Source organism: Eretmochelys imbricata, chromosome 25 (assembly GCF_965152235.1).
Source record: "Eretmochelys imbricata isolate rEreImb1 chromosome 25, rEreImb1.hap1, whole genome shotgun sequence".
Taxonomy (NCBI): domain Eukaryota; kingdom Metazoa; phylum Chordata; order Testudines; family Cheloniidae; genus Eretmochelys; species Eretmochelys imbricata.
The window spans coordinates 14129888-14157831 of NC_135596.1; the positions used below are offsets into that span (position 1 = coordinate 14129888).

Consider the following 27944-nt stretch of genomic DNA (forward strand, 5'->3'; position numbering starts at 1 on the left):
ACATCGCCTGGTGCACAGAACGGCACAGCTGGCTCTTTGCAGGCTGCTCCCACCCTGCCATCCACAGAAGCTGCCCCTGGAGCGAAGGCCCCTCCTGCACTGTGGCTGTGCAAAGCCAATGGGAACACCTCCTCTCCACCCGGCCCCAATTCCCCACCTGCGGATTTGAGTCCCTGTGGATGTCAGATGCTCAGGACGAGCTTCCTCTGGCAGAGGAAGATGCTGGCTAAGCTGCTGGCCCCAAAAGAGGATATTACAGCCTACTACTGCTACTAATGGGATGGCAGCATTGCCTAGTGGGTACAGCATGGGACTGGACTTTTGAACACCTGGGTTCTATTCCTGCTGGGTTATCTTAGGCAAGTCACTACCTCGCCCCATGCCTCAGTTTCACCATCTATAAAATGGGGATAATGATACTGGCCTGCTTTGCAAAGCGCTTTGAGCTCCACGGCTCGAGAGCTGGGGGTTTGTATTCCTACAGCTAATAGAGCTACTCCTTGGGCTCAAGAGGCAGAGTGGTCTGTGAGTGCTGAGGAACCCTGGAGGTGGTCATTACTGCACAGCCAGAGGGCTTCCAGAGAGAACAGACTTGGAGCTGGAAGTCCCGGCCCTGGTCACTTCCTCGGCAGAGGGTGAGTGGGGTGGATACAACCAGTCTAGTTAAACACCAAGCAAAGAGCAGTTTCCACTTAAAGCTGTCACAGTCCCTAGTCTAGAGAATCTGAGCACTGAAAGGACTTGCAGGTTGGAAGGCGCCCCCCACTCGCACCCCCCGGAGAGGTGGGCACACTCCATTCCCCAGGAACAGGGAGGAATCAATCCCTTTGGCTGCAGGTTACAGGGACTAGACAGGCTGGTCACTCCTGGGGCTGATCCGGGAGGTGGGAGGGGAGGGGGGCAGGAGTTTGTTGCTGTTGTTGTTATGAACAGTTTAGCAGCTCATTTAGCACAGAGACAAAAAGGGGCCTTTCCGCTCCGCAAGTCAGCCCTGGGAGTCACAAACGGGCTCCCAGTTCTTGTCCTTAGACAACCAGTGTGCTTCCTGTGACAAACAGGGGCCTGCATTTGCCCCACTTGAGTTACTCCCTTTGGCTTCTCATCCCCTGTAGGCTGGGAGAATAAGGTCCCTGGAGTCCAGAGACCTCCCCACCTCTCCCGGTCAAGTCTCCAGGTCAGCTTAGAGGTCCGGTGGGTGGAATCCACTTTTGAACCAGAAGCCCTAGCTGTTTTCTAGCAAGCATGGGGTTGATTTAATTTCACACAGGTGTACAGGGGTAGTAATGTGGCAGGCCTGGGGATGTGAAGGGCTCAAGCAGGCATGCCAGGAGCATACAGGGGAACTCTGGATAAACAGCTGTTTGGGAGACTCATGTAGCTGTACTGGGCTGGTTGTATTCAGACTGCCTAGTCTCAGGCTGTCTCCCCCACCCTGGCACTCAGCTGGACCCTAACCCATTGCCTGATGCCTTTTGCCTTCACCTCCAGTCAGCTGCTGGAGCCAGCTGGCCAGGAAGACTCTTTTTCCCTCCCAGCCTCTCCTCTTCCTGATCCATCCTAGTGTAGAGCAGGATCTATGACACAGAGCGCACTGTGCATATGGCTGGTGATGATAACGAAGGGGCAGCAGCAACCATGCACCTCCTCCTTCGTGAGCAGTGCTTGAGTGGAAGGACAGGTGGCAGAAAAGAGGAGCCCTGCCTAGAGGTACTGGAGGATCTGGAATTCAGAAATCTGAGGCAAGGTTCACGGACATAAGAAAGAATAGGGAGGGAGATCGCAGCAGAGTTGCTAAGCAGCAATCACTGCTTCGCCTGGGCTCATGCATGACATGTAGGATTCCTCTATTTCATGTACAGATGGAATGAACATTCCACGGGTAGGGACAGAAATCAGCTTCCATAATGGCTCTCACTTCATGTCCATACCAGCGTCTACTCCCCAGTACAGTTTAACCACATTATTGCACTCCTAGCCTGCCTGGGGTTTGGGATGCGGTAGACCCCAGGACAGTTTATCAAGAGATTCTTTGTTTTACATGGACAAAAGAAAACGTTGCTTTTGGTGGGGTGGGAGGCAAAAGCTTCAACAGGTGTTTGTCAAGCCAGGAACCAACTGACAGACAGACCCTTGACATATTTTTTCCTTTCCTAAGGGTCACATGAGAGCAAATGGAACCAAACATCACCTGATCTCATCACTGTTACCCAGATCTACTGTACCTGCATCTTCGTAACTCTTGAAAGTTTCTCAAAGAGGCATGGGAGGGGAAGGAAACTGACCGAGGTGCAAAGTCAACTTTTATCATCCCATTAACAAACAAGTCTGACATTTTAAAAAGAGGGTTTTAATGGGAAATCCCAGCTTGACAAGGCATCCAGATGGGCTGTCTGTGGGGACCTCTACACTGCGATAAAAGACCTGCGGCACGGTCACGGCTGGCCCAGGTGAGCTGACTCAGGCTCATGGGGCTCTATAAAATGACAGTGTATACGTTCAAGGTCAGGCTGGAGCCCAGGCTCTGAGATCCTGGGTCTGATCATCTAGGCTGCTATTTTATAGCTCTACAGTCCCAGCTCGAGGCACCTGCCCAGGGCTCGTTGAGTCGGTGCCATGAGTCTTTTATCACAGTGTAGACATCGCCTGGAAGGTTCAGGCAGGATTGACAGCCGTCAGGGTTCGTCAAGAGCCCAAGAGGTGGATTAATATTTGGACCGTCTTCTCGGCCCACTGTGCCCCTCTAGCAGGCATCCCCGCTGTTGATGGGGTGAGTGGAGAGGCAGTGGAAGAGCGGGGGATAACACAGGAGACAGACACATGAGTCCCGCAGGCAGGTTGCTTTTGCTCTTCTCCCAGAGCAGCTCTCTCTTTGGGTCCAGCAGAACCGATGCAGCGCGGAGGCCGTGGCTCGCCTGTGGCAGCATGGTTCTTTGGGTCAGCTCATCAGGACGCTGCTGCTTCTTCAGCTCCCACACAAGGAGCCAGGCCCTTCCAACCCGCTGCAGCAGAAGTTCTGGCTTTTAGGTCCTTAGAGTCATAGAACATCAGGGCTGGAAGGGACCTCAGGGGGTCACCTCGTCCCACCTGCTGCTCAACGCAGGACCAACCCCCAACTAAATCATCCCAGCCGGGGCTTTGTCAAGCCGGACCTTAAAAACCTCTAAGGAAGGAGATTCCACCCCCTCCCCAGGGAACCCGTGACAGTCTTTCTCCACCCTCCTGGTGAAAAAGTTTTCCCTAATATCTAACCTAGACCTCCCACACTGCAACTTGAGACTATTACTCCTCATTCTGTCATCTGCCACCCCTGAGAACAACCGAGCTCCATCCTCTTTGGAACCCCCCTTCCAGCAGCCGAAAGCAGCGATCAAATCCCCCCTCATCCTTCTCTTCCTTGACTCTTTCCAAGAGGCCACAGGTTTCTGTCCCACGCCCTGAGGGGTGCACGGCAGAGAAGGGAAGGGGCGGGCTGCACGGAAAACGTGGGGTGGGGGCAGGGGGTGCGTGGCAGACGGGGGAGGGAGGAAGGGGGGGGTAGCTCGGAGCACAGTGATGACGTAGCAGAAGGGCCCACCATCTTTGTGCGGGGCACAAGGTGGGGGCGGGGAGGGGAATGGACCGGGATCTTTCGCCATAAGCCGCCCCCCTCGGCAGCCGACTGCGATCGGGCGGCAGGACGTGTTCCTCGCACAACGCTTTCGAGGGGTGAGCGGGCGAGCGGGAGGAGGAGGAGGGGCGGTGACGGAGCGCCCCGCACAAAGATGGCGCCCGCCCGGGCGCGCGTCGCGGGCGTGGAAGGACCCCAAGAGTGGAAGGACCCAACCAGGCCCCACCCCCGGGCCTGCGCCTCCCCCTCCGCCGGCGTCCGTGCTCCCTTCCCCCAACCCCACCCTTCGCGGCGGCAGGGGCCGGCCGCTGCCCCTCCCCTCAGGCGGGGATAAGGCGCCCCGTGACGGGCGAAGCGAGCGACAGCCGGAGCCGGCAGCAGGTCAGAGCGGGGAGGGGGGAGCCGCTTCCCCCGGGTTCCCTGGCTTGTGGACCCAGGGGGGTTATCCGCCCTGGGCTTGGACCGGGGGGGGGGCCATTCTGGGGGAGGGAGGTTTGAGGGGGGGGTGGGGCCCCCACTCTAGGGTGGGGGTGGGAGTGGGAGTGGGAGTGGGAGTGGGAGGGAGGGAGGTTTGAAGGGGGGGACCTGGGGCCCATTCTGGGGGATGGGGGTGGGAGGGAGGTTTGAAGGGGGGGACTGGGGCCCATTCTGGGGGATGGGGGGGGCGGCTGGCTGGGTTTGGAGGTTCAGTGTATTGGAGCTGGGGTATCTGGCGTGGGGCACAAGGGGTGGGGTGGGGGGCTAGGCCTACTCCAGCGTGGGCCAGGCCTGGGTTGGGTTCCTTGTAACCATTCTTTCAAAGCAGTCTGTGCTTTGAGAGGGGGGAGTGGGAGTTGACCCCTCATCAAGAGCCATGTGACCCATTAGAGGTCTTCTGCCGCCCCTCCCCCCCGCCCCATGACTCCAGGGATGCTGTGTCTGTCAGGCCTGCCCTGGGGGTGGTGCATAGTCTCAACTCTCCTTGCTCAGGCGGGGTCATCTTCAGTTCAGGAAGGACCAACGTGGGCTCATTAAATCTTTAGAGCGTCTTTGCTTCTGCTTTCCGAGAAGACTCACGTAATATCTCTGCAAACCCTGGTTTTAGTTCCACTTCCCGTGCTTGTTTACTTTATGCCAGTTAAATGTTTGCACAGTGCTTTGGAAAATGGGAAGTGCTGCATAAATGAGGACCAGGTAACTGACTTCACACCTTTCTGTATGGTTGTATCCTCTTTGTCTAAAGAACGGTTTGCAGCACATAAGTCATTCTGTCTGCTGAATCTTTACCTTACAAGCCCCACCAGAATTTATATATATTTGCATCAACAACAGACCCTGTAACTGACACAATACCATTGTCTTGCCTAGACTGAGATTTAAGTTGTGATGGTAAATATGTAGAGCAACTTGCTTCTGACCTGGTGTAGTCATGGTAGTGTGCCTGAACATGTTAAGTGTTGAGTTAAAGCGTTCCCCCTAGAGTTCGCCCTCTACCAGCTAACAGATGTTAAAATACAACTTGTCTTCTCTAGAGTTTTAACGTGTTATCTAACATTACTTTAAAAACATCTTTTATTCTAATGAAGATGAAGTGTATGTGAGATGCTTGTTTTAACATTAGGTCAGGGACCCTGGCTTAGGAGTTTCACCTTTAAATTAGATATGATAGTGACAAGAAGTTAAGTTGGTGGGGAAGAGGAAAACAGGGTTATACAGAAATGGTTGCTTTCTTGAGATTTTGTTAATATGCCTTGTATTCCTATTTTAACTTGTGTACAAGCCTAGATTATTTGTGATAAGTGAATATGTTTGAGATGACCTGATAGAGGAACAGGAGTCCAGGACTGGAAAGCTAACCTAGACACTTGTCTTGTGGGCTTTCATAACTTTCCTTTGCCCCATAATCTCATTTTGTGGAATCCTGTTAAAATCACTTGAGGCAATTAATGGAAGCTTCAAGGTTAATTTTGATTTATGATGTGGAAGGCATGAAGCTATAATAAACATTGCCAGTGGCAGACCCAAGTTCTTTAAAGGCTATGAGGAAAAACCACAATACAGTGGGATAGGAGGGAGAATGTGTAGGACAAAGCAATTGCTCCTTCTGTCTGCTCTATATCCCAAAATGGTAAAGAGGCTTGTGTTAAAATGCAGACCATGTACACTAGCTGTGCTATTATTGAATCAGAAGGTCTCTTTTTTTGCTTCCACTTATGAATTCTTGTAGGACAGGAAAGCTGTCATGCCTTTTCCTCTGCGAGTGACTAATAGGGAGAATCCTCACCACAGATGCTTAATAGTCACCAGCGGCTATGTGCACATGCGCAGGCGTGGATGCACGGTGTCTGTCAGTTGTATCTGAGTGAAGGGCTAGATTCAAGCCTTTTGCTGTATTTTGGAGGTTGTAGTTTGCTCTAAGAGAGGAAATACTGGTTTTCTTCAGAATGCACAAACAGGACCTCTAGTGGAGTAACAACAGCTTACATGAAAAAAGATCTGTTTTTCCAGACCTTTGGCTTTGTTGGATAATTGAATTTTCTCTGTAAGGGTCAAAGTCTCAAAGGAAACCTAGAATTTCATTCTGCAGTCATAGCAGACTGGCTTTTTTTTATGTACGTTTGGTGGCTTAGCGAACAGGAATAAGGCCAACCTGTTGGTCCTAAATCTAAATTGTGATGGAAACTAAATATTCTATGCGGAGGTTGCTCCACAGGTCAAGCCACACTAATGTTTGACATGTATATTGCACTTTTCATTTTCTAAACACTTTACAAATCTTCACTAACCCTGCCTGCATCCCTGCGAGCAAGTTAGTATGGGTGTTTGTCCCCTTTTTACAGATGGTGGGGGAGGAACAGAGGGAGAACTGGGGTTAGCAGTTGAGTTCTTGGCTCTCAGTTCTGCTGTCAGCCCCAGTCTGGCCTCTCTGATTTCAAAGCCGTTTGGCTCAGGCTTGGTCTACACTTAGAAGTTATGTCCATGTAGCTACGTCGTCCCAGGGTGTGGAAAAACCCCACACCCCTGACCGACACAGCTATGTTGATCAACCCCCCAGTGTGGATGCAGCTATGTCAATAGGCTGCTGCCAACATAGCTAAGCTGGTGTTCCTATGCTGACAGAAAAACTCCATCAGTCAATGCAGGCTGCATCTCTACTAGGGGGCTCTACCAGCCTAGGCTCTGTAGCATAGACATAGCCAGTTGGAAAAAACAACTTCCTCTCTGGGATTTGGGATCAGAGCTGACCCTGTCTGTCAGGGGTTGTCATCTGAACCCATGGCCCAGGGAAGCACTTTGGCAATGGCTTTTTTTCTCCCTTCCCTCCACAGAGCACCCTGAGGGATGCCCAAGAAGTTCCAGGGCGAGAACACCAAGTCGGCTGCTGCCCGCGCAAGGAAAGCTGAGGCCAAGGCAGCAGCCGATGCCAAGCGGCAGCAGGAGCTGGAAGATGCCTTTTGGAAGGATGAGGACAAACACGTCATGAGGAAGGAACAAAGGAAGGTAAATGGAGGGGAATGTGTGTGTGTGTAAGGGAACCTTGTGGCAAGTCCTTGCATTCACACCTGAGAACCTCAACTTACCTTGCAGGGGTTGCTCCTGTTCTTCTGTTCCAAGGCTACCATTGGTGCTAGAAGCACTGTCCCATCCTTTTTCAGGGACAGGAGATAGAGCTCATTGCTACCCTAGGAATGAACAGAAGCAGAATGTAGTGAGGAGCATTAGTGTTCATGCACGACTCAGAGCTGTATTAGATTATAGAGCTGCCTTCCTAAGGGCAATGGCGAGAGCCCCATTGGAATTATTTAAACTGATTGGGTAAAGTGCAGAAGAACCTGTTATAGGGAACAATCCTACAGGAGCCTGGATGACCTGGACCCTAATCTTTTGTGCATCTCCTGCAAATCAAAGAATATACAAATGTAATATACAATCCACAAAGGATCGCCTCTTTTTGCCAGAAGCTGGGGATGGGGGATGGATTGCTGGATGATTCCCTGGTCTGTTCATCCCCTCTGGGGCACTTGGCACTGGCCACTGTCAGAAGGCAGGACACTGGGCTGGATGGACCCTTGGTCTGACTCAGTCTGGCCGCTCTTATAACATGACTTTTTTTTTTTTGTCTTGCCTCTTGTAACATTGGTTTTCTGGGGATGAGTTTTCCCAATTAGATTCTAATCCACTTCCTGTGCTCTGTATGTAAATCATTTAGCTGTTCAATAGGTGGATCAGTTCAGTGTTAACTTCTGGACCATTCAGACTTGAAGGTTGTGTTGTATGTTGTAGGACAGGTAAATTTCCCTCCCGTTCCAGTAACATTTTTTTGACCTACCATGTCACGTGAAAGCTAGGAAGTTCTCACAGTCCCCATGCAAGCAATACACAAGCAAGTGCACTTCTTACTACTTCCATGGGTTTCCTAGAAACTTAGTTGCCAACATTAACTGCTAGTAGAACTTGCTTTTCTAAAACAGGATTTGTTTACCCTGCTGATATCCTTTCCTAGCCCAAGGAGTTCTGCTGGAGTCCTGGAAATGAAATGCCTTGTGTGTGTAGGTCTGCTCTCACTGTGAACTCCATCAATGGAAGCTACGTGGGTGTGGCTGAATATATGGGGCTGGTCTGACCTCTGCTAGAGTTTGCCCATTAATTTACGCAAACAAAAAACATTAAAGGCCTTTGTGTTCCTTTAGAATAATGTATTTTGGCCTCTCCATTGCAAAGTACTCGTTACAGCTTCACCACTGTTGCAAAAAACCAGAGTACTCTTTTTTTCATTTAGGAACCCCTGGATACATTTTTTCAAAAGCATCTGTCCTTTTTTTTTAATTTTATTTTAAATATAAAAGGATTTGGGGTTTGGCTATTTTAATTTTGCTTTCAGCTAAAATGGCTGTTAAACAAGTCCCCTAGGAATCTGAGTTCAGAGAAAATCGCTACACAAATGGGTTAAGTCTCTTCTGTGGCTCTTAACTCACTGATTGAAAAACTTGTCGTCCTTGCATCCTGATGCTTTTTCCGACCTAGTTGAAAATCCCCTCTTCACTACCTCCATCCCCCCAAAATAGCAGTATTAGAAAATGTCCCTCTTGGCTGGTATGCCAGTGCAGACGGATTTCTAGGTGTGCTGTCCCAGTGGGGTAGCTCAGCTGCATCTTCCGGAGTTAGCGCTCAAAGGGATGTTTATGCTGGGTCATCATGTCTGATGGCGAAAGGCCTGGTGTCTTGCGGCATGGCGGGTGGCGGTCTGGCACCCTTGGTGCTTCAGTAGCATGCCTGCATGCGGTGCCAGACCCTCTCGTGGCCAGCCACTGCTGCCTAATGGCTTAGAGCCGAGCCGTTCTCTTTACCCTGAGATCACGCCGTAACCAGGTGTTGGGGAGCATCGCAGTGCGTCGGCAGTAAAGCATAAGGTCACTGCACCAGTATCACTGCACTGCAGCCAGTGGCTCTATTTAAGTTAAATCCAATGTGCGGCATAAGCTGATTGCTGTGGTGGTGATTCGCAGTTACTGAATTGCAAGGTGGTTGAACTGGGGCCTCTGCTTCTGCCATCTTGACTCAAGCAGGGTACTGGGAAAGCCAATTGGAGGGAACAGTCCCGTGTTGCTGAAGGAGACGGGCTAAATGAGAGGAACCCAGTTCCTGGTATGCATGTTGCTGCTGTGTATCAGAGTTCACGTTATGCCGGGCACTGCCCACACCCACTGGAACAGAGTTTCCAGTCCAAAGAGCTGACCGTATAAACTGGATCTTCACGCTTTTGTGGCTGGTGTTCTAAGCTTCGTTTTGCGACCTGATGACGTGCTGTAGTGGTCCACCACAGCCAGCTTCCTATTCAACCCACCGTGCAGCTTGGGCCGTTGTGATCATGAGAGTGAGGACTGGAGCAGATCCGTGCTGGGTTAGAACATGCACAGCAGAGAGTCCTTGTCTGATCAGGTCAGGGATCCCAGAACCAGTGGCTGGCTGCTGTAGAAATACCCGAGAGCAAATTTCCATTTCTAGTGTCTCTGATCTGAAGATACCAGCTTTTGGTCTTTAATGCCCATTGACCTCTGGTCTCTTCCCTGCTGTCTTCCATGGCATGCTGCCCATCGGGCATCAGAATGAGAAATAAGCCCCATGTGCTTCATGGAGCAAGAGGCTTGAGGAGCATGTCTATAAACACTTTTTTTCTTTATTTTTTTTTTCTGTAAAGAAAATGTTAGCAAGGAATTGTTTGACCTTATCAAACTTGGGTGTTGCCTGTGCTTGGCATGTGTAGTTTGCTTTTTCTTCCTCTGCAGACAGAAAATTGTTACTGAAGTAATCATAGCTTAGCGAGCCACTTGGTTCAGTTTCCCTCTGAAGTCTTAATGCTACTAATGCACATTGACTGGGGACGTGGCTATGAGATGCCATCTTCCTCAGCCAAGCTGAGAGCATTAGACAAATGTAATATTGGAATCTCTTGGCATCTTTCCCCTCTCCTCTTTTGTCTCCTTTCCTTCACCCTTCGAAACGGTCTCTTTGCTGCGCTTAATTTAATCTCAATCTACATCACATCTTAATATGTGCGAGCATAGCCGGAAGATGCCACCTAGGCCTTAGTCTTAGGAAGCTGCTAATCAGTTGTGAAAATCTAAATGAACGCCTGTCTCCGTGAGTATCTGAAACTCGTGGAGGTGTCGACCGTCTGTCTCTCCTTAGGGAGAGTAGACAGCGCACTTTCCACAACTGCAGCACTCTGCTGCAGCTTTAAGAATATCCGTCGCAAAGGGGGACATGGGGTAGTATTCTCTGTGAACCGGGGTTGTAGTTTGCAGTCACTGCACATAAAACAGACCCCTCGATTTCAGGGCCTGGGCATGCTCCACTAAAATGTCGTGTCTTTGCATTTTACTCAATGGCCTTTGATGGATACTTTGCCCACCTCTCGCTGCCTTGCTCTTGGGGACTCTGGAAATGTCCCATGAAATCTGTGGTGCAGCTGGGAAAAGAACCTACATTTCTGGAGTCCCTGTCCAGTGCCTTCATCACAAGCCCTCCTTCCTCCCTCTTATTGTGGTGCACTAGGAGCTGGACTGAGACCATCTCTCTCTTTGGCCTGGTATACTCCAGAAAAGCTTTGCTGGTATAGATCTATTCCAGGGGTTGCCAAACAGCAGCTCACGAGCCACATGCAGCTCTTGAACAGTTAAAGTGCAGCTCCCGGAGGGGGGTTCCCCCTTTTCCGCCTAATAAACTGGTGGGGAGGGGAGCTCAGGACTTCTGGCCTATGGCAGGGCTCAGGGCTTCAGCCCTGCAGGGCACCTTCCCTGGGGCAGAAGCCTCAAGCCCCACCACCCTGCTGCCAAGCCCTGGCAGGTGAGCCCCAGCGGGTGCACCTGGCTCTTGAGGCGGTGAAGATTATTGTATGCGGCTCAGAGGGTCAGTAAGTTTGGCCACCCCGATATATTCATTGAACTAAACAGTCAGTCTCCCTCCTGGTGATACAGCACATAAAGGCAAGAGTTCCGTTGTCGGTATAGCTTATCCAGTTCTTCAAACAGGGTAAGCTAGCTGGGCAAAAAGCCTTTTTTGCCAATATAACTGTGTACACTGAGGCTTTTTCTGGCATGGCTTTATTGGTCAGGGAGGTGAAGGGAGGAATCATGTCCCTGATGACATAGTTGTGCTGGCAAAACTTTTAAGATCTTTGTATGTGTCCCTCAATAGCCATCAGCAGTTAATGACTGAATTGTCTGGGAAGAATTGTCAAAATCCTCAATAGCCCATTTCAGATCCCCTCTGAATCCTGGCCTCTAGATGCATTTTTAATACCTCTAATGGTTCTGCATTTTTGTTTAATATCTGTGATGGTTCTCCTACGTACTACTATTTCCATCTGTTTCCTTTGCCTGGCTTGTCATTCCTCAGGCCCAGAGTCAGAGTAAACGTAGTCTGTGTGGTCTAGATAGCAGATGGCAGTTCTTGGATTTTAATTCTGCTGAGCCACCAGCTTGCTGTAGGCCCCTGATCGAATCCTTTGCTCACATTGTGCCTGTCACCCAGTCTTCCCCCAGATGGGCTAAAAGGCAGTGCCTTTCACCTGAGCCTCCTTGGCAAGTGAATAACCAAAAGGAAGTGTGTCAGATGCATGCACCCCATGATATGCCAGGAGGTAAGTGAGGTGGGGGTAAAACAGAGGATTTATATGGACTCTGATTTTAGGAAGGCACCCAAACATGACTAAAGAATCCATGAAACGTATTTGGACAGGATCTGCCAAAGGATGGTATCCAGCAGGGGAATAGCCTTACTCGGTGCACGAGGGACTTGGTCCTCCTACACATGCTGTAACTGAGAGCAGCACATCTATAACGGTAAGTCTACATTGCAGTAAAACACCCATGGCTGGCCTGGGGCAGCTCACTCGGGCTGTGGGGCTATAAAATTGCAGTGTAGACATTAGGGCTTGGGCTCTGGGACCCTCTCCCCCCACTCCTGGGGTCTCCGGGCTCAGGCGCACAATGTCTACACTGCAAAGTTTTAGCTCCAGTCAGCTGACTCAGGCCAGCCATGGGTATGTTATTGCAGTGTAGACATACCCTTAGCTGTTTGAACAACAATACCCTTGTTCATTCAGGACCAAAACGACTCTCCCCGAATCTGTCCAGGTGATGGCAGTAATGTATTACTGCATGGGGCTGGCACAGAGACCGATTATCTCCTGATTTCCTGCAAAATAACAAACTTCCTCAGACTAAATGAAAGCCGTGGGGATAGAATGCTGCAGGGTGTGTTGGTTGGTTTGTTTTAAAACGCCCCTCCTGCCCCCGGCAGATGCTGACCACCAAAGCCCTTGTGTTGTGAATTAGAATGTAGCGTGCTATTTTCCTCAAGCTGCTGCCTCCCTGAGTCATTTCAGGGTTCAGTGACTCTCTGCACAAAACAATTTGGTGGTTTCTTTTAAGCACTATAGACACAGCCCGTATGGTGGCATCTTGAATATCTGGTCATTAGGAAGTTTAATGTCCAAAAGGCAACATCAAGGCTTGGCTGATAGGCTTGTGCCTGTCATCGGATGTCTCACTTGTGGCATTTGCTCTTGCTGTGTCTCTAAAACTACAGCATTTTGAGATGATTTCTGCTAATGGAGAACAGTAGATGTATATCTTGGCTTTGCTGCGTAACGGCATGTCTGAGCTAACATCAGGCATAGATTTCTATTCTCCAGTATTTCTAGCAACAGACCACTTCTTGTCAGTTGCCATAGGGGACTCTGGGTTTTGTGCTCCTGCCTGAGAGGCAAATCATACAAACTAGACCCAGGCAGCAGGGCTCAGTGGGTAGGGCACTGAACTGGGACTTGGACCTGGTTTCTGTTCCACTCTGCTGCTGCCCTGCTATATGATCTTGGGCAAGTCCTGTCTCTGCATCCCTTCCTATCTTTTGTCTTGTCCATTTCAGATTTAAGCCCTTGGGGTGCGATTTGTCTCACTGTGGCCAGTGCAAGGGAGGCTGTACGTGCCACTGTCATAATATAGATTGTGCTAGTTCTCTTACCCTGCTGAACACCACTCTGTCCAGTGCCTTCCAATCTTGACCTGGCTCCATATCCTGCCACTCCCGACCAGAAGACCAGAAATTGAAAGGCCCATTGTGCCAAGCCGGGGTTCAAATGTAGACAAACCAGGTAAAAGTGTCTGTTCTACGCTTCTTTCTTCCCACTCCTCACTCTCCCCTGCCTCCAGCGTATGCCTCCTCATATACAAAACCAGCCTGTTGCCTCAGTGAATTACCTTAGCCCCACCCTGCTAAAGTGTCATGTGTGTGTTTTTCCTCTTGCAATTAACTAAAGTGCAGTCTGGTTGTGGAATACCCTTGAATGCTGAAGCAACAAGTGAGGTGAGTCTGTAGGGAGCTCTGAAGGATGACAACTTATCACACAGATCTACCAGGTATTGGGGGAAGAGTTGTCAAATTGACTAACTGTCTAGGGTTCCTGTGACACACGTTGCATTTGCTGAAAGCACAAAGCTAATATTCAAAATGCTGTCCGGATTAAGAGATTTTTTTTAAATACATCTCTTGAGATATGATGTCCTTCAAATAGAATTATGCTTGGGGTGTAGAGACATGGCAAAAGGGAAAATTAATGCAAGAATAACACTTGGCTCTCCTCTCATTTGCAATGTTGTACATCCAGCACCGCAAAGGTGCGGCTGCTTCTGAGGTGGAGGATAGCACGTGGCCATGCTGCACCACTGTTGAGAGTGGGGGAGGAAATGGTAGCAAGAAAGCTTCTCCATCCCACATTGGAGGAAGATGCTACTCTGACATCCAGGAGAGCTTTTAAATCTCCTGTGTTCAGCCAAATCGTGGGCTGCCCCAGCCTCAGATTGCAAAAATTATTAAAGCTGCCTGTGTGTAGGAAACTCCGCTATGGTCCTGTGCTATCTTGGGAGAACCAGGCACTGTTCTAATGGGGGAAAAGATCTTGGCTGCAAGCCTGTCTGAGATCAGTACCCTCGCGGGGGTGTCCTCTCTGCTGGGTGGGAGTGCCCTTCAGAGACTAGCCATTCTGCCCCTAGCGCTCCTGCACGGGTTGTTGGAGAGCTGCCTCCTGCGTAAAGTGAGCTACCTCCCATAGCTTACCCCTGGGGGAATTCTGCACCACTGCGCAATGCAGAATGTATGTTCTGCGCAGAATTTCATTTTTTTTTTTCCTGCAGAATTGGTGCTGCAGAGCTGCTGGCCGCTGCTGTGGGCCACTGGACCCAGTGGAGCCTGGCTCCCCAGCTTGCAGTGCGCCTGCACGGGAGGCCTAGCATGCCCTGAACGAAGGCCGCAGCCCCACAGTTATCAGAACATCTAGCCTGGGGGGATGGAGGCCCTATGGCTCTGCATGTGATGCCTGCATCCACCTGGGGATGGGAGCGGGCCTGGGAGACCCAGCTGCGCCAGTTCTTAGAGTGCGGCCACACCCTTCCTCACCTTGCATCTTCCAGCAGGACAGTAATGAAGCTGGGTGGGGTGGAGCCTGCAGCTGGGCTCTGGGGGAAGAGGGTGCATGTATCTGGGCTGGGGGGGGGGCCTCCAGCACCCCCAAAATACCTTGTGCCAGTGCACGCACACCCGTCTTCATCCCTCCAGCAGCATTCTCTATTTGCAGACTTGACATATGGTAACCCTAGGGGGCAGGGCAAAAAAAATGGAATTGACTAGAAGACTAGAGGGGCAAAATTTCTTCCAAGATATGCCCAGCTGGCATGTGTGACGCACCCAGACTGAGGCGCCCAACTAAAGCATAACCGAGAAACAGGAACTGGGTTGTTGTAGGGGTTTCTTTAACACTCTGCTCCTGGGGGAATCTCTTTTCTTGTCTGTATTGTTACAGACATACTTGCTGACAGGTTTTTTTGCAATAATAAATTACCAAAGTAATTGAAACTGGTGTAATTATTTTGTGTTTTTTAGAAATAAAATAGGCAGAACTTTGCAGACTTTTAAAATATTGTGTGCAGAACTTTAAATTTTTTGGTGCAGAATTCCTCCGGGAGTGATAGCTGTCCTCTCAGCAAGGGGAAGGGCCCTTTAAAGGGATTCAAATAGTGTTGTGACTGGTCTTCCACTTACTGGCTGCTTCATGCTGCCGTTCAGCTAAAGGCAGCTTTGAAGTGCCAGGAAAGCCATTCCCTGCCATGGGTGACCTATGCAGCCAGCTGCCTGGAATCCCTTTTATGCTCTTCCCTCCACAGAGCGTGTCTGAAAGTGGAAGTACCATGCTGTTTCCCTCCACTTCTCACTGTGCTTCGCAGGCTTCTTCAAATGTCAGGCTTCAGGAGGTCTCTCCTCTTAGCTTCTGCACCCCAGTTGGAATGAAGGGAATCCGTGGCCACCTCCTTTTAGAGAGAGTAGGCTTCTTGTGATGGCCAGCAAATTAAAGGTCTGTGCATTTAATTGTATCCATCACTGGAAAGATGTCTGTCATGTGTTAGAAGGGTACAGCTGTCTCCCAAAACTCTGCTGGCATCTGAATCCTGTGATGCTCTTGGTCATATTAGTCTGAATCTTGTGGTTCAGGTTGGCACCTCTGTACATTAATATCCTCATATTGTAGTGTTCTCGCAGACAGGTATCTTCCCTCCCTCCCTCAGTCCAGTATTACTCTGTGCAGCACCATGCCTTAGCTAAAGGAGGCAATGGAATGTTAAACAGCTGGGATAACTAGGCCCCACGTCCAGATCCTGAGATGGATGCTCACTGCAGCTACAGAAGTGGCTCTGAGCTTGGGGGTGAATGAGACATGGAGAGGGGAGAGTGAGGTCTGGTGGCAAGAGTGCTAGAGGAGATCTGGGCTCAGGCCTAAGTACTAATTCCAGCTTTGCCACTGACTTGCTGTGACTTCAGTCAAGTCCTGGGACCTTTACTTCTGTTCCTTCCCCCTTCCCCTCCCCCCAATCTGTAAAAAGGATCTACTTTGGAGGTTTTGAGGGCTGATCAATCTGACAGATGTGGAGAACCTCAAAGGTCCATACATGTGCTCAGTATTATTCCAGCTTGCTTATACGCCCTGCTCCTTCTGACCATATCAGACTTTGCATTGCCTAGTTCCTCTGCTCTGTGAGAAGCAATGACTCTTTGCCCTTCCAGCAGAGATCTCTGTGGTGTGCCTCTGAGTCTCCCGCAAAGAGGTTGATTGGGAGCACAGCCGCTTCATTTGACCACTTGCTCAGAGCCATGCGGCTGCGACCTTTCTCCCTCCATCTAGGAGCAGGGAATTCATTGTGAAAGTTAATGAGTCTCGCTTGGCCAGTTCTTTGCAAGGCTGGAAACTTTATTTTCAATTGCTAGAAAGGCATATGAGCAGAATATCCAGCCAAGGAAGTCTTCATTTCCTATGCCCTGTTGACTCCGATGCTGTTGGGGGTTTCTCTTCCAGCTGGCTGATCGCTTTGCTTGTATGTTTCACTTATAAAAATGGAAGTGTCCCTTTCATTAGAGCACTCGTGCTGATTCATTGCGGTGACACACACAACTAGGAGTTTCTTCTGGCTCAACCTGGTGAGGAAGTATTTAAATTCCTTTCCTGACGAGCTCCTGTGAGTCAAAAGCAGAAATATAAATTGTACATATTGTCTCTAATGTAAGAAAAGCCCCCTCAGTAGAAATGAGACTGCCCCAAAACTATTTAAAGTCATACTTGGCATGGAATTGCAGCTGTTACCAATCTGTAGAGACCGCTTCAATAAAGGATCCTTCCCCTGAACGACTGACCTCTGCGCTGCGTCAGCCCATTAAGGAAATTGACATTTGTACACTAAGGAACTTGCTGTGAATTTGTTTTTTAAATCCTGGTCCTCATGAACCTGCAAGCCTTATTACTCGGCCACCTGTGATTCAACTCCTGAAGTCACTGCTGTTGCTGCAGACCTCCCAGCTTTGAACCCTGCTAAAGGCCCAGAGCAGGTTGGAAAGCCAAGTGCTGATAGTGAAATCAGATCATGTATATTTTGCATGCCTTGTGACAGATTACTAATGATTTGGGCTTGATTACTTTCTGCAAGTGGAAGCCTTTCAATTGTAAACATTAGAGAGCAGGGAGTAATATTGTCTAGTGGTCAGAGCAAGGAACTAGGAGTCAGCGTTCCTGGGGTCTATCCACTTAACTACTAAATTGCAGCATGAGCTGGAGGGAAGAGAGCACAAGTTGCTTCCCTTCTCTGCCTCAGCTTCCCCATCCTGTAAAAAGAAGTGGGCAGCTTATTTTGAAAGGGGATATAGGAATGCAGAGTACCATTCCCTGGATTTCTGTACTGTGAGACGAGTGGAGTTGCAGTGTAGAAATACGTGGCTGAGCTACCTGTCTTGTAAAACAAGTTACCCTACTAGCAAAGGGAGTAAAAGATAAATTTTCTGTAACTGCAAATAATGTTTCTGTCCTGAAATGTATTGGTTCCCTCCCTTTACTCATTAGCACTTGTATATCCGCTCCTTATCTGCCTCTTGAATTATTCAAACCTACAGCCAGGCCTGTAGTATCACAAAGGTGCTTCCTGTGCCAGGGATTTCTTTTGGTTACCTTGTTCAGTCACACTTGCCCATCAGAGATAGGACAAAGCGGTATGAGAATAGTTTCGCTTTACAGTAATCCGTATTCTAGACACACAACACCAGTATCATGAATACCCTGCTGGTTCTCCTGTGTTCGCTATAGGTCTAACTAATTAAATTACTTATGCGCTCTCTCTGGTAGCTGTGTGTTCAGTGATTTCTTCTTTCTCTGGCAGAACTTTAACATGGTAGTTCCTACAAGTGTGATATTGATGGGGAGCAGAGGGAACCACTGAGTGGTCGTTTAGGCAGGTGGCAGAGAGAGCACAGGGTTTGGGCTCCCACTAGATACAACAGTAGTCAATCTGCATTGTCCTGCCATGGACCCACCTGTCCCTTCTTGGTATGTGACGTAGTGTTCGAGGTGGCTCTTGCAACAGTTTTGCCAACCTTAATCCATGTTCCCGGACCTTTCCCTAGAGGAGGCATGTGTCTGACCAGGCTATGCTCCCCTGAGTCGCTGCTTGAAAATATTGAGAGGCCTTGGAGCTGGTGCATGTGGAATGAAGAGCTAGGCAAGAACAAACACAAGTTGCATCACCTCGTAAGCGGGAGCGTCACTAGAGTCTGCTGTCTCCCGTGATACCATTGCTGTATCTGCAGCCGTGCCCAGTTAGCTTTACGAGGAACAAATGTCTGTTGCTCTGCTTTTATTAGCAAACGCATGAAATGGAATTGCAGCACTGGTGGAATGGGTCTATTTCATACTCAGCAAATCTGTGTAAAATGAGGAGTATGCATGGCTCCTCTTTATTCAGAGCAAATACAGGGATGAATCTCTCAAGTTCCTGGTTTCTCCATATACACTAACCTTTTTAAAATGAATTGAAGGCTGTGAACAGGCTGAAACAGATTCTAGCAGGCTAGTCAGGAATCCCAGCTTGAGTCAGCTGTCTAAACAGAGCTGCCTTACTCCAGAGAAGTGGAAAGATGCAAGGGGAGACTTCTGTCTGTGGTTACTTGCTCAGCTAGGCTTAGGAAGTGCTGTGGGGGCAAACTTCAGTGAGTGGGGTAGCAACCCGGCACGTGGGGTAGCAGTACCACTCGGGTTTGGCCTCACAGCCCCTCTGCCATGGTGGAGGGGCCATGGGGCCAAATCTCAGCGAGTGGTGCTGTGACCCTGTCTGCCAGATCAGTGCCACAGGGTTTGAGGCTCTCTCAAATGGGGGCCTGGGGTAAACCATCCCTTTTTGCCCCCCACCCTTTGCCTCCAGGCTGCCTTGTTGAGAGGCACACAAGCACCATGACAGGGATTTGAGAGAGAGTCATTTCATACGGGACCTGCTCATCAGAACTGTCCCCTGCAATTAGGAAAAAGTTCCAGATTACTTGTGGGGTTTACAAAGAAACGGCAGCTGTAGCTAAGCAGGATGAGGGCTGCTGGATGCAGACCAACTCTGTCAGTTCTCACAGCTGTGGCCTGGAAACGTGGCTTTGGATGCACAGTGGTTCACCAACAAACTGCTGTGTCAGGATGGAGAGCTCCACTTGTGTTTAACTGTGACCATATGTGGGGGTTTTAAATCCAACTGCAAGTCATATTTCCTACAGCAGAGAACCTCAATGTGTAATTGACTCTTCTTAGCTTAATCTGAATTTGTAATGAGGGCTTTAAAATCCTTCATTGTGGCATGGCCAGGCTTCAGCTTCGTAGTAAGCAATTGGTACTAGTAGGAAAACCATCTGCTATTGAAGTCAGAAGTACTTAGTTAAAAATCTTGTTAAAGCTTTTTTTTTAAAAAAAAAAAAAAAAAAAAAAAAACACAAAAAACCCCATAAAGCAGCCCTGCAGTGAATTCTTCTAGCTGCCCAGAGATACAGGGGTTTGGGCAGTGGACACTTAGGGGAAAATCCCCTACAGGAGGGCGTGTTTGACTTCTGGCTGGTGAATGAGACTTGCATGAGATCAGGCAAGAATTGAAGAGATTTGGGCTTGCAGAGGAAAGGGCAGTATCCGGGCCAGAGAGAACGAAGTGTAGTGACAGCAGAAATAGTACCTTTGTGACACACGTGCTGGCTACTGCCACAGTCCTTCTTAGCCGTGTCCACTCTGCAGTGGTCTGCTGCCAGGAGAGCTGGGTTCACTCTGCCATCTGCTGTTGGGTTAAATGCTGATGGGTGAATCTGTTCTTGCATCAGAGCCAGTAGAAAAACAATGAATGGCTTTTAGTTTTGGTTGTTCACCTTGAACTTAAAGCATTAATGAAAATGATCTGGAAAGACCCTTCTATCTGTGATGCTCTTCCCTCTTTAATGGAGTCTGGCGAACCCACTCATCTAAGGCAGTTGCTCAAATAAGATCAAGAAACGGAATGGAGAGATGCAACGTAAAGCAAGTGGGCTCATCCAGCTCTTGTGGGAGCCAGGGAACCTACTTAATGTGTTAGGAGATGACTCCTGCTGGGACAGGCCAGGACTAGCTGAGCCAAGTGCTAGAACAATGTAATGTCCTCTCCAAAGGCATTGGAACAAAGCACTTAGTGAGCCAGAATTTGAAGCCTGCCAATTGTAATAAACTTCATCCCCATAATGACTTTTTTCCATCCTGGATTGTAGCTGCTCTAACTCTGAGGTATGCTAGTATCCTACTTCTCCGCCTGGATTGAAAGGCTTAGTCCTTATCAGACAGTGGCTCCAGGGGCACATTTTATATTGCTGTCTGTCTGTCTGGTCTGAACCTCCTTAAGCTCCCAAGCTGAGGAATGGCTTAATGAAAATTGTTTTTTCCAAAGTAGCTCTAAAACCTAGCCTTATTTACAGTCTCTAAAGTGGGCCATACCCTGACATGCATAATACCATACTCCTTAAACACGGTGAACAAGGCAGGGTGTATTTTACCTCTTCAGTTGTTCTACTCCACAGCTGCCTTTCAGAGCAAAACCCATGATAACGCCAGATATAGTTAGCTGTACCATCCCCGTGAATAATGGATGAGACCCATAATTGGCCACTTAACTAACCTAAGTACTGGACTGCTATTGGGACTGAAGTCGCTTTGTGACCCTGGCAGACAAAATCAACCTGGACAGAATGATGTTGCTATTTGCTGTGAAACAGTCTGTGACTTTGACTCAAATATGAAAATAAAACTCAAAAGCTGCTAAAATCCTAATGCATGATTGCACTATTGTCTCCAGCAGTGCCTTTGCCAGCAAAATGGAGGTTCGACATCTTGGGTTAAATTGGCAGTGTTTCTTGCTTAAGGACTACAATAATTGCTTCAGATTAGCCTTTTGATTCTCTCTTAAAGGAGAAATCTGAGAAACTGTTGGGCCTTTTTGATCTGAATGTCAAGACTTCTGAACTTTCCAACTTTGACCCTTTCACTCTTATTAAAATTAACCGTGGAAAACTTATCCTGATTAACGGTCTTGGTCGGCATCTCTCCCCATTGACGGGTTATATTTCACCACACTGACATCACAATGAACAGTACATGATTACAGATTAAGATTGGGGGAGGAATTGGCAAAAGCATGGAGTGTGAAATTACCTCATCTAATTACAATTCTGAGATGGGCCTTGAAATCTCAGGATGACGGGCAAAATTCCTGGCCCACTTTTTGTGAGGTAGCCTGGGGAAGGGGCCTAGAATATAAAGTTTGGCAGAGCTTCAGTGAACTCTGCTGCAAACACTGGTGGGGACCCCATGTGCTGTCCCATATTGGACATTCCCTTATTCTCATGACGGGGTGGGCAGCCAGCAGGGGTCATTTTTGAGTGACACACAGCTCACGATGGTGATTCAACAGAAGTTGATGGGAGACTAGAGTTTGAAACTAAAACATTACTGAGTGAATATAAAAACAGCAGTGTGCTAAAGAGGTGCCTTAACACCCCCACAGCCCCTGCGTGCTGCAGGTGATGCCCTATTGTAATGATCGCTCTAAAGGCTGGGTACCTTTTGTGTTCCCGTGTTTTATTACTTGTCCTAAATGTAGACTGGTGCCAATTTCCTTCAGCATGGTTTTCCTAATCCAAATGCAGCCTGTGCTTGGTGGCATGTCGACCTAGCAACTAGGGGATCTCTGGATATAAACAAAGGATCTCTCATGTTCCTGCATGTAGCAGAGCTACCAAGTGCCTCTCATGTTCTGGCTTTGCTCTAAAACCATTCTTGAGCATCTTGCTCTGAGTGGAAAAGGTGGTAAGCAGATGACTCAGTTGTCCATGCTTGGTGGCTGTGGTGTATATTGGAGTGAGGGGCAGGGAGAGCAAGTGGGTTATGATTATGAAGAAGCTAGATGCCCATCTCCATACACGTCATTTTCTCTCTGGCCCTAGCAGGAGGGTGGACTTGATTGAATCAAAATGAGTATCTTCAATCTCCGTCTCCTGTGATCCTAGGTTGCTTTAGAGTGGCTGATTTGATGCTGGAAGTGGGCATTGTGGGACAAGAGGCCTGGGGCAGGAAGTGACCTCACATTGTCTCTCCCTTCCAGGAGGAGAGGGAGAAGCGCCGGCTGGAGCAGCTGGAGCGCAAGAAGGAGATGCAACGCCTGCTGGAAGAGGAAGACGCGAAGCTGAAAGGGAAGTTACCGAAATCAGTCACACCAGGCAAGATCACCAGGGCTCAGATTGAAGAGACAATCCGGAAAGACCAGCAACAGAAGGAGAACGGAGATGAAGGTTTGCAGCTTCCCCATCATTATACCATTGAACGTCCCCTACTAGCCCGAGGGTTTAGTATGCCTCGCAGGTGGGCTGCTCAGGCCTCTTGAGCACCCCAGAGAGCAAGCCACTTCTGTCTGCCTTTAGTGAAGTACAAGATGTCCTGGGGGCCAGAGAACCCCTAGTTATCATGTCCAAGTGATGCACCCTTGTTGTGTCCCTGCTAGGGACTCCTAGCTGCTGCCTGTATAATTAGTCCCAGTATCTCCAAGCACAGACAGAGAGGAGGTGTTCCGATCCTAGGCGATTAAAGTTGCATTTCACTCTCCAGGATCCTGGGTAAACTTGCTGTTGTGTCGCTCTGTACACCAGACTTGTTTAACCCTTGAGGTATTGGCCTTCTCCAGAGTGCCAGCCAAACAAATATTCTGCACCTCTTAAAGGCTTCATCTGGCTGGGAGCTGAATTTTTTTTCCCCCTTCCTATTCCAGTGGAGAAGCAGAAGAGCCACCTTGATGTTCCCTTGGAGGAAAACATCAACAGAAGAGTGTTGGAGGAAGGCACCGTGGAAGCCAGAACCATTGAAGATGCTATTGCAGTCCTCAGGTATTTGGCCATAGCTTCATGGTGCTTCCTTTGGAGGGGCCGGTTTCCTTAAAGATTCCCCAGAAGCAACCCTGCCATGAAGGTGCCAGCCCAGGCATCTTTGGGTGTTTTTTAACACTTAAAAATGTAGCTGTCCCACTCTGATGCAGCAAGAACAAGGCAAATCCATCAGCCTCCTGCTGCACACCCTCTAATCCCTGCCCAAAAAGCAAAACTTCCCAAAAGCACGGTGTAACCGGGCCTTAATGGGTCACAACTGAGGATGCCAAATTCAGGACCAACTGCTGAGAAATGGGGCAAACGCAGCCCTAAACTGGTGGCTATTCCTTTATAAGATATACCAAACCAGCCACAAAAGTAAACTCCTGTTTCCCTGCACTGGCTAACAAGAAAACATAAAGGCAGTTTCCTCAGGCATTCCAGTTCTTATCTCTGAATCCAGTGTTTTTAGTGGTGATACGAGTGGTTCTTTACAACCAGTCTCATCAAATAATAGGTTCTTCTGATCCCAAAGGGCCAGCCACACACCCAGGTCACTATATAACTTAAATCTTACCCAAAAATCACACTGATGCCAATCCTTTAGTATCTAAAATCTAAAGGTTTGCTTATTTGAAAAAGGTGAGTTAAAATTGGTTAAAGGAATCAATTATGTACAGTAATGGCAAAGTTCTTGGTTCAGGCTTGTAGCAGTGATGGAATAAACTGCTGGCTTAAGTCAAGTCTCTGGAGTACATTCACAGCTTGGATGGGTCATTTGGTCCTTTGCTACAAAGTGAAGCTCTGAATAAAGTTCCTCCAGAGGTAAGAAGCAGGATTGAAGACAATGGAGGTGTTTCCAGGGCCTTTTATAGCTTTTGCCATATGGAGGGAATCCCATTGTTCTTACTGTGGAAAATTACAGCAACAAGATGGAGTTTGGAGTCTCATGGGCAAGTCACATGTCCATGCGTGTCACCTAGTCACAGCAGGACATTCCATTAAGTGTAGAGGGGCGTCTCCCATGGCCCGTTAAATGTTCGTTCGATGGGCCACTCCATATGAATAGTCCCTCCAAGATGTGCTGGGTGCTACCTTGTGAGCAGTACCCCAGGAGCCAACAATTGAAATCCAGGTCTAGAGCCAATACTTATAACTTCCCATACAAAAATGATGCATGCAGACAGATAGCATAATCATAACCAGTCAGTCCTAACCTTTTCATCGCCACTTCACTCGACAACCTTTGTATGATATTTGCTGCAAATATTGTACACAGTGGTTGCAACCATGACCTGTATGGTCATATTTTAATCAGATAATGTCAAACATGGTCAGTCAGAATGAGGGGGGGAGCATCATTGCTTTTTGTTTGTCCTCGGAGGTATTCCGTTTGCTGCGTTTACAAATGGGGCTAAGGCCTCCTTTTGAAACTCCCCTGGGATCAGAAAAACCAGCTGTCCTCTTTCTGCTTCCAATGTCCTCCTGGGTGGTGAAGATCCCACCAGCTGAATTCTGCCAACCCCCCTGTTTGATGCAGAAGGCACAAAAGACTCCAGTTTGCTTTCCTGGCGCTCTATCTACTGTTCTGCACAGGGGTTAGAGCTGTTGTGTCTGAGTGGGCAGACTGGAGATGCCTGGGGAGCAGAGCTGCTGTGTCAGAGTGTCTTTCCAGCATCGCTCTTCTGACTGAAGTATCCTCCAGACATTGTCACTGCTAAGGAAACTCAGCCATAGATGATGTGGTTAGAACTGGACCAGGCCAATGATCTAGCCCAGGCTCCGACCAGGTTAGGGTTATTCCCCAGGGCCTGGGCTGAGCTGGTGCTAGCTAGAAGCGACTAAGATTCTTTTTTTCTAGTAGTATTCCCCCTTTTTAATTCTCCTCACAGTGTTGCTGACGACCTGGACCGTCACCCAGAGCGCCGGATGAAAGCTGCCTTTGCCACGTTTGAAGAGATCAATCTGCCACGCCTAAAGCAGGAGAACCCCAACATGCGCCTCTCCCAGCTCAAGCAGCTCCTCAAGAAGGAGTGGATGAGGTCCCCAGACAACCCAATGAACCAGAGGCACATGACCTACAACAGCCAAAAATAGAACTGGAAAGAAGCCAGCCATCCCTCTGAGGCCCTAGGGCTTCCTTCAAACACGTAAGAAAACAAGGCCACCCAGGAACCTTGCCTCATTTATTCCCCCCGCCCCCTCTCCATCTCTTTTGTGCCCTGTTGTTGGACTCCTAATTAAACATGAGGCTTCCTGATCCAAACAGATGCGTGCAGCTCTTCTCGGGGTGCCCCAGGGAGCCTGGCTCCCTGATTTTGGCTGGAGCCTTGCCTGCTGCAGATGTTCTGAAACTGTCCGTTTTTTATATCCTTAGGCAGCTGGGCCAAAGCAACCCGGACGGATTAACTCTATCTTTAACTTTGAAAATCGTGGTAGTCCTTTTGGAAGTGTCGCTCCTGCCCCCCCCGGAGAGCTCAGAGCATTGTACCAAATCTGGCACTGCCATATGGACGCTCCCAGCACCATCCATGACTGTCTAGACATCTGAGCTGCCCAGCACCACATTTAAGCCCCTCTCCCATTCAAACTGAAGTGTTCTCTTTTTATCCCAGTCTCTCTTGTAGCTGCCCTAACACCTTGTTTACAAGAATCCTCTCAATGCTGAGCTGGTGACATGTGGCAAGAGAACAGCGTGAAGAAGGCATCTGCTCTGGGCCACAGGTCAAGCAGCGCTAGGTTGTTCTGGGAAGAGGTAATGGGCTAGGAGTGGGTTTTAACCCTAACTGCTAAGCCACCATCCTGCCTGCAGTTGCCCACTGCTGTTTCCTCGGTGTCAGTCAGTGACACAGCGGGGGCAGGGAGTGGAATCGAAGGATATGAACAGTATTAGAGGAAACTCTTCCAGTGCAGCCACTTGTCGTTCTCTGCCTTCCCTTCCATCTCCAAGGGAAAAGCAAAGGACCTTGATGACCTAGCACAGTGCGGTTGCCTCCCTAACGTTGCAGAGTGTAAGGTGCTATCACTTCTCTACACAGAGTTCCCCGCAGCCCATGTGTGGGAATCCTAGAGCTTTGCAGCGGGAGATCAGAATGGGACTTCAGAGAACACTACACATGAAGAGCAGTCTCAAGCCGGGAAGACTGGGGCCTCTTGTAGCCTGGGGTGCGTTTTCCTCTCGAAAGGGAAATGTGGATCTTGCACCATGGCAACTAATGCAAGGGGTCAAAATGACTTTCTCCCACCTACTGCGTGAAAGCACCAGTTTGACACCCTGCTCTGTGTTGCCCTAGACACACCCCTTCACCAGGAGCCCTTTAAACTCTGCTCGCTGGCCCAATCAGCAGTGCCATTGTGTTTTGTTAATAGTCCTAACCCTCTCCCTTCTGCAGTATTGAAGCTAGGTAATAAAATATCCACCCTGAAACAAAAGGCTGAGAATTCCCTTGCAAGAGTTGCCGTGCTCCTGGAAACACCAGGCGTGCAGCTGAAAGGGCTTCGTGCTAAGGTGGAATTCTAGCCCTCACATTAAAGGTACAATGCTTACCTCCCCCTGTTCCTGCCAAACTGTGTTTTAACCACCACCTTTTGAAATTAAAACCTCACAAGGTTGGTCCAAGGCCATCACCCTGCCTTTGTGCTTATGCTCCATGATTGCAATCAGCTCCAGCCCCAGCCCCAACCCATGCCATGTCTCTGGCATGTCAAGCCTATGCTGCTGTAATCTGGCATTTAATCCTAACCTGCTTGCTGGGTGAATGAGGAGACCATGCTCAGCTGGGGATGACATTCTTTGTAAAGATGCTCCATGAGCCAGCTCATGACCCTCACTTCCATCGCCCCCCTACCACAAAGCACTAGCCTATAGGCAGCCTCTCCTAATGTCTTCACTGGTTGAATCTGTGCCTGCCCTGGATGGAAATCTGACTACACAGGTCAAGTTTAGGGCTGGCCTCTATTGCAGTAGGAAGGTGTAGGGAGGTTTTTTGTGGAGTCCTTAGCTGCTAGCCTGCAGGGGTGGGGATTTCTTTTAATGGCACTAAACACAGAGGGCAATCTCTCCACCTGCTGCACTTTTTAGGAGTGGCCAAACACATGCCCGCTTGCTGTTGCATTTCAAGTGGCTGCTCATGCACTGTGGTAGCTGTGAAGAGGCTCTGATCTGAGCTTGGAGAGATTGTAAGGTTTGCATTGAAAAGCCTTTTAGTTGCAGCTCACCTATTGCTTTGGCTTCATATCCAGACGGATACTCTTCACATTAACCTTTGTCCTCTTTGCACCCTACTCCAACTTGTTTCAGAAACAGGATGACCGAAACAGTCCTGCGCCTTCCCCTATCCCCAAGAGTTCAAAGAAATCCAGCTGGTACAAGGGCAGGGAGAAATACACGATAGCATCTTTCCCTCTCCTTTTAGTGTGAAAAGCTCCCTATTTTTGTTTTAATCTAATATTAAAAATGGAAATCCCAACCTGTAAGCTATTGAAGAAATAAAGCCTTTGGATCATGCTGGCATATTTTCCCCCTTCCCTTCCTTCGTATGTATCTGTTCAAGGAAGCAGAAAAACTGTTCCCACTCAAAGATCACAGGAGTCAACACTGACAGCTTCCTGACTGGATTCTTTTTGGGCCAAGCATGGTTGAAATTCTCTTGTCTTATTCCTGTGTAGACAATGTGGCATTCAGGCCCTTCACCACTGCATTCCATCAATTGAGACTGGTCCTTGGAAAAAATGGAGGGGGAGCTGAAGTGGTTTGAAATCTCCCTTAAGTGTGCCTAGAGAAGTTTCTGTTTAATGAGCCTTTTCTTAGGGCTACATTCGAGGGGAAATTTACAGCCTTCCCACCAGCAGTGACCTTGAGCTGGGATGGGAAGAAGAATTCTAAGTCCCCTCCAGCATTTGCATGGCACAGATCAAATATGAAGCTATTGGTTCCTATTTCAACAGCTGTTCATGGGCTACTGCTGTGAGCTTTACCAGCAAAGCTTGAGTTGCTTTCTGAAGGCCAGAGAGAAATGGCCCTGTTTGACCTGTTTGGGATGATTTAATTGGGGATTGGCCCTGCTTTGAGCAGGGGGTTGGA

The 27944-nt window shown here is 48.9% G+C and overlaps 1 protein-coding gene across 2 annotated transcripts; it reads left to right on the forward strand.

The window, feature by feature from the left end:
* Nucleotides 1-3836: 3836 nt before the first annotated feature.
* CCDC124 (coiled-coil domain containing 124) lies at nucleotides 3837-27368 on the forward strand. 2 transcript variants are annotated; one of them, XM_077842068.1, is made up of 5 exons: nucleotides 3837-3988; nucleotides 6916-7087; nucleotides 22108-22294; nucleotides 22768-22882; nucleotides 24754-27368. In XM_077842068.1, exons 2-5 carry the CDS (start codon nucleotides 6929-6931, stop codon nucleotides 24956-24958), a joined length of 666 nt encoding a protein of 221 aa, XP_077698194.1. In that variant the 5' UTR covers nucleotides 3837-3988; nucleotides 6916-6928; the 3' UTR covers nucleotides 24959-27368. The 2 variants fall into 2 exon arrangements, with proteins under 2 accessions (XP_077698194.1, XP_077698195.1); XM_077842069.1 differs by lacking the exon at nucleotides 3837-3988 and adding an exon at nucleotides 4536-4780.
* Nucleotides 27369-27944: the final 576 nt, after the last annotated feature.

Excerpts from the sequence above, each read along its gene's own strand:
- CCDC124 (XM_077842068.1), top strand. The coding sequence starts at position 6,929 with ATGCCCAAGAAGTTCCAGGGCGAGAACACCAAGTCGGCTGCTGCCCGC. Across the intron at positions 7,088-22,107 it reads TGAGGAAGGAACAAAGGAAG|GAGGAGAGGGAGAAGCGCCG; the intron begins GTAAATGGAGGG and ends TCTCCCTTCCAG. Across the intron at positions 22,883-24,753 it reads GATGCTATTGCAGTCCTCAG|TGTTGCTGACGACCTGGACC; the intron begins GTATTTGGCCAT and ends TTCTCCTCACAG.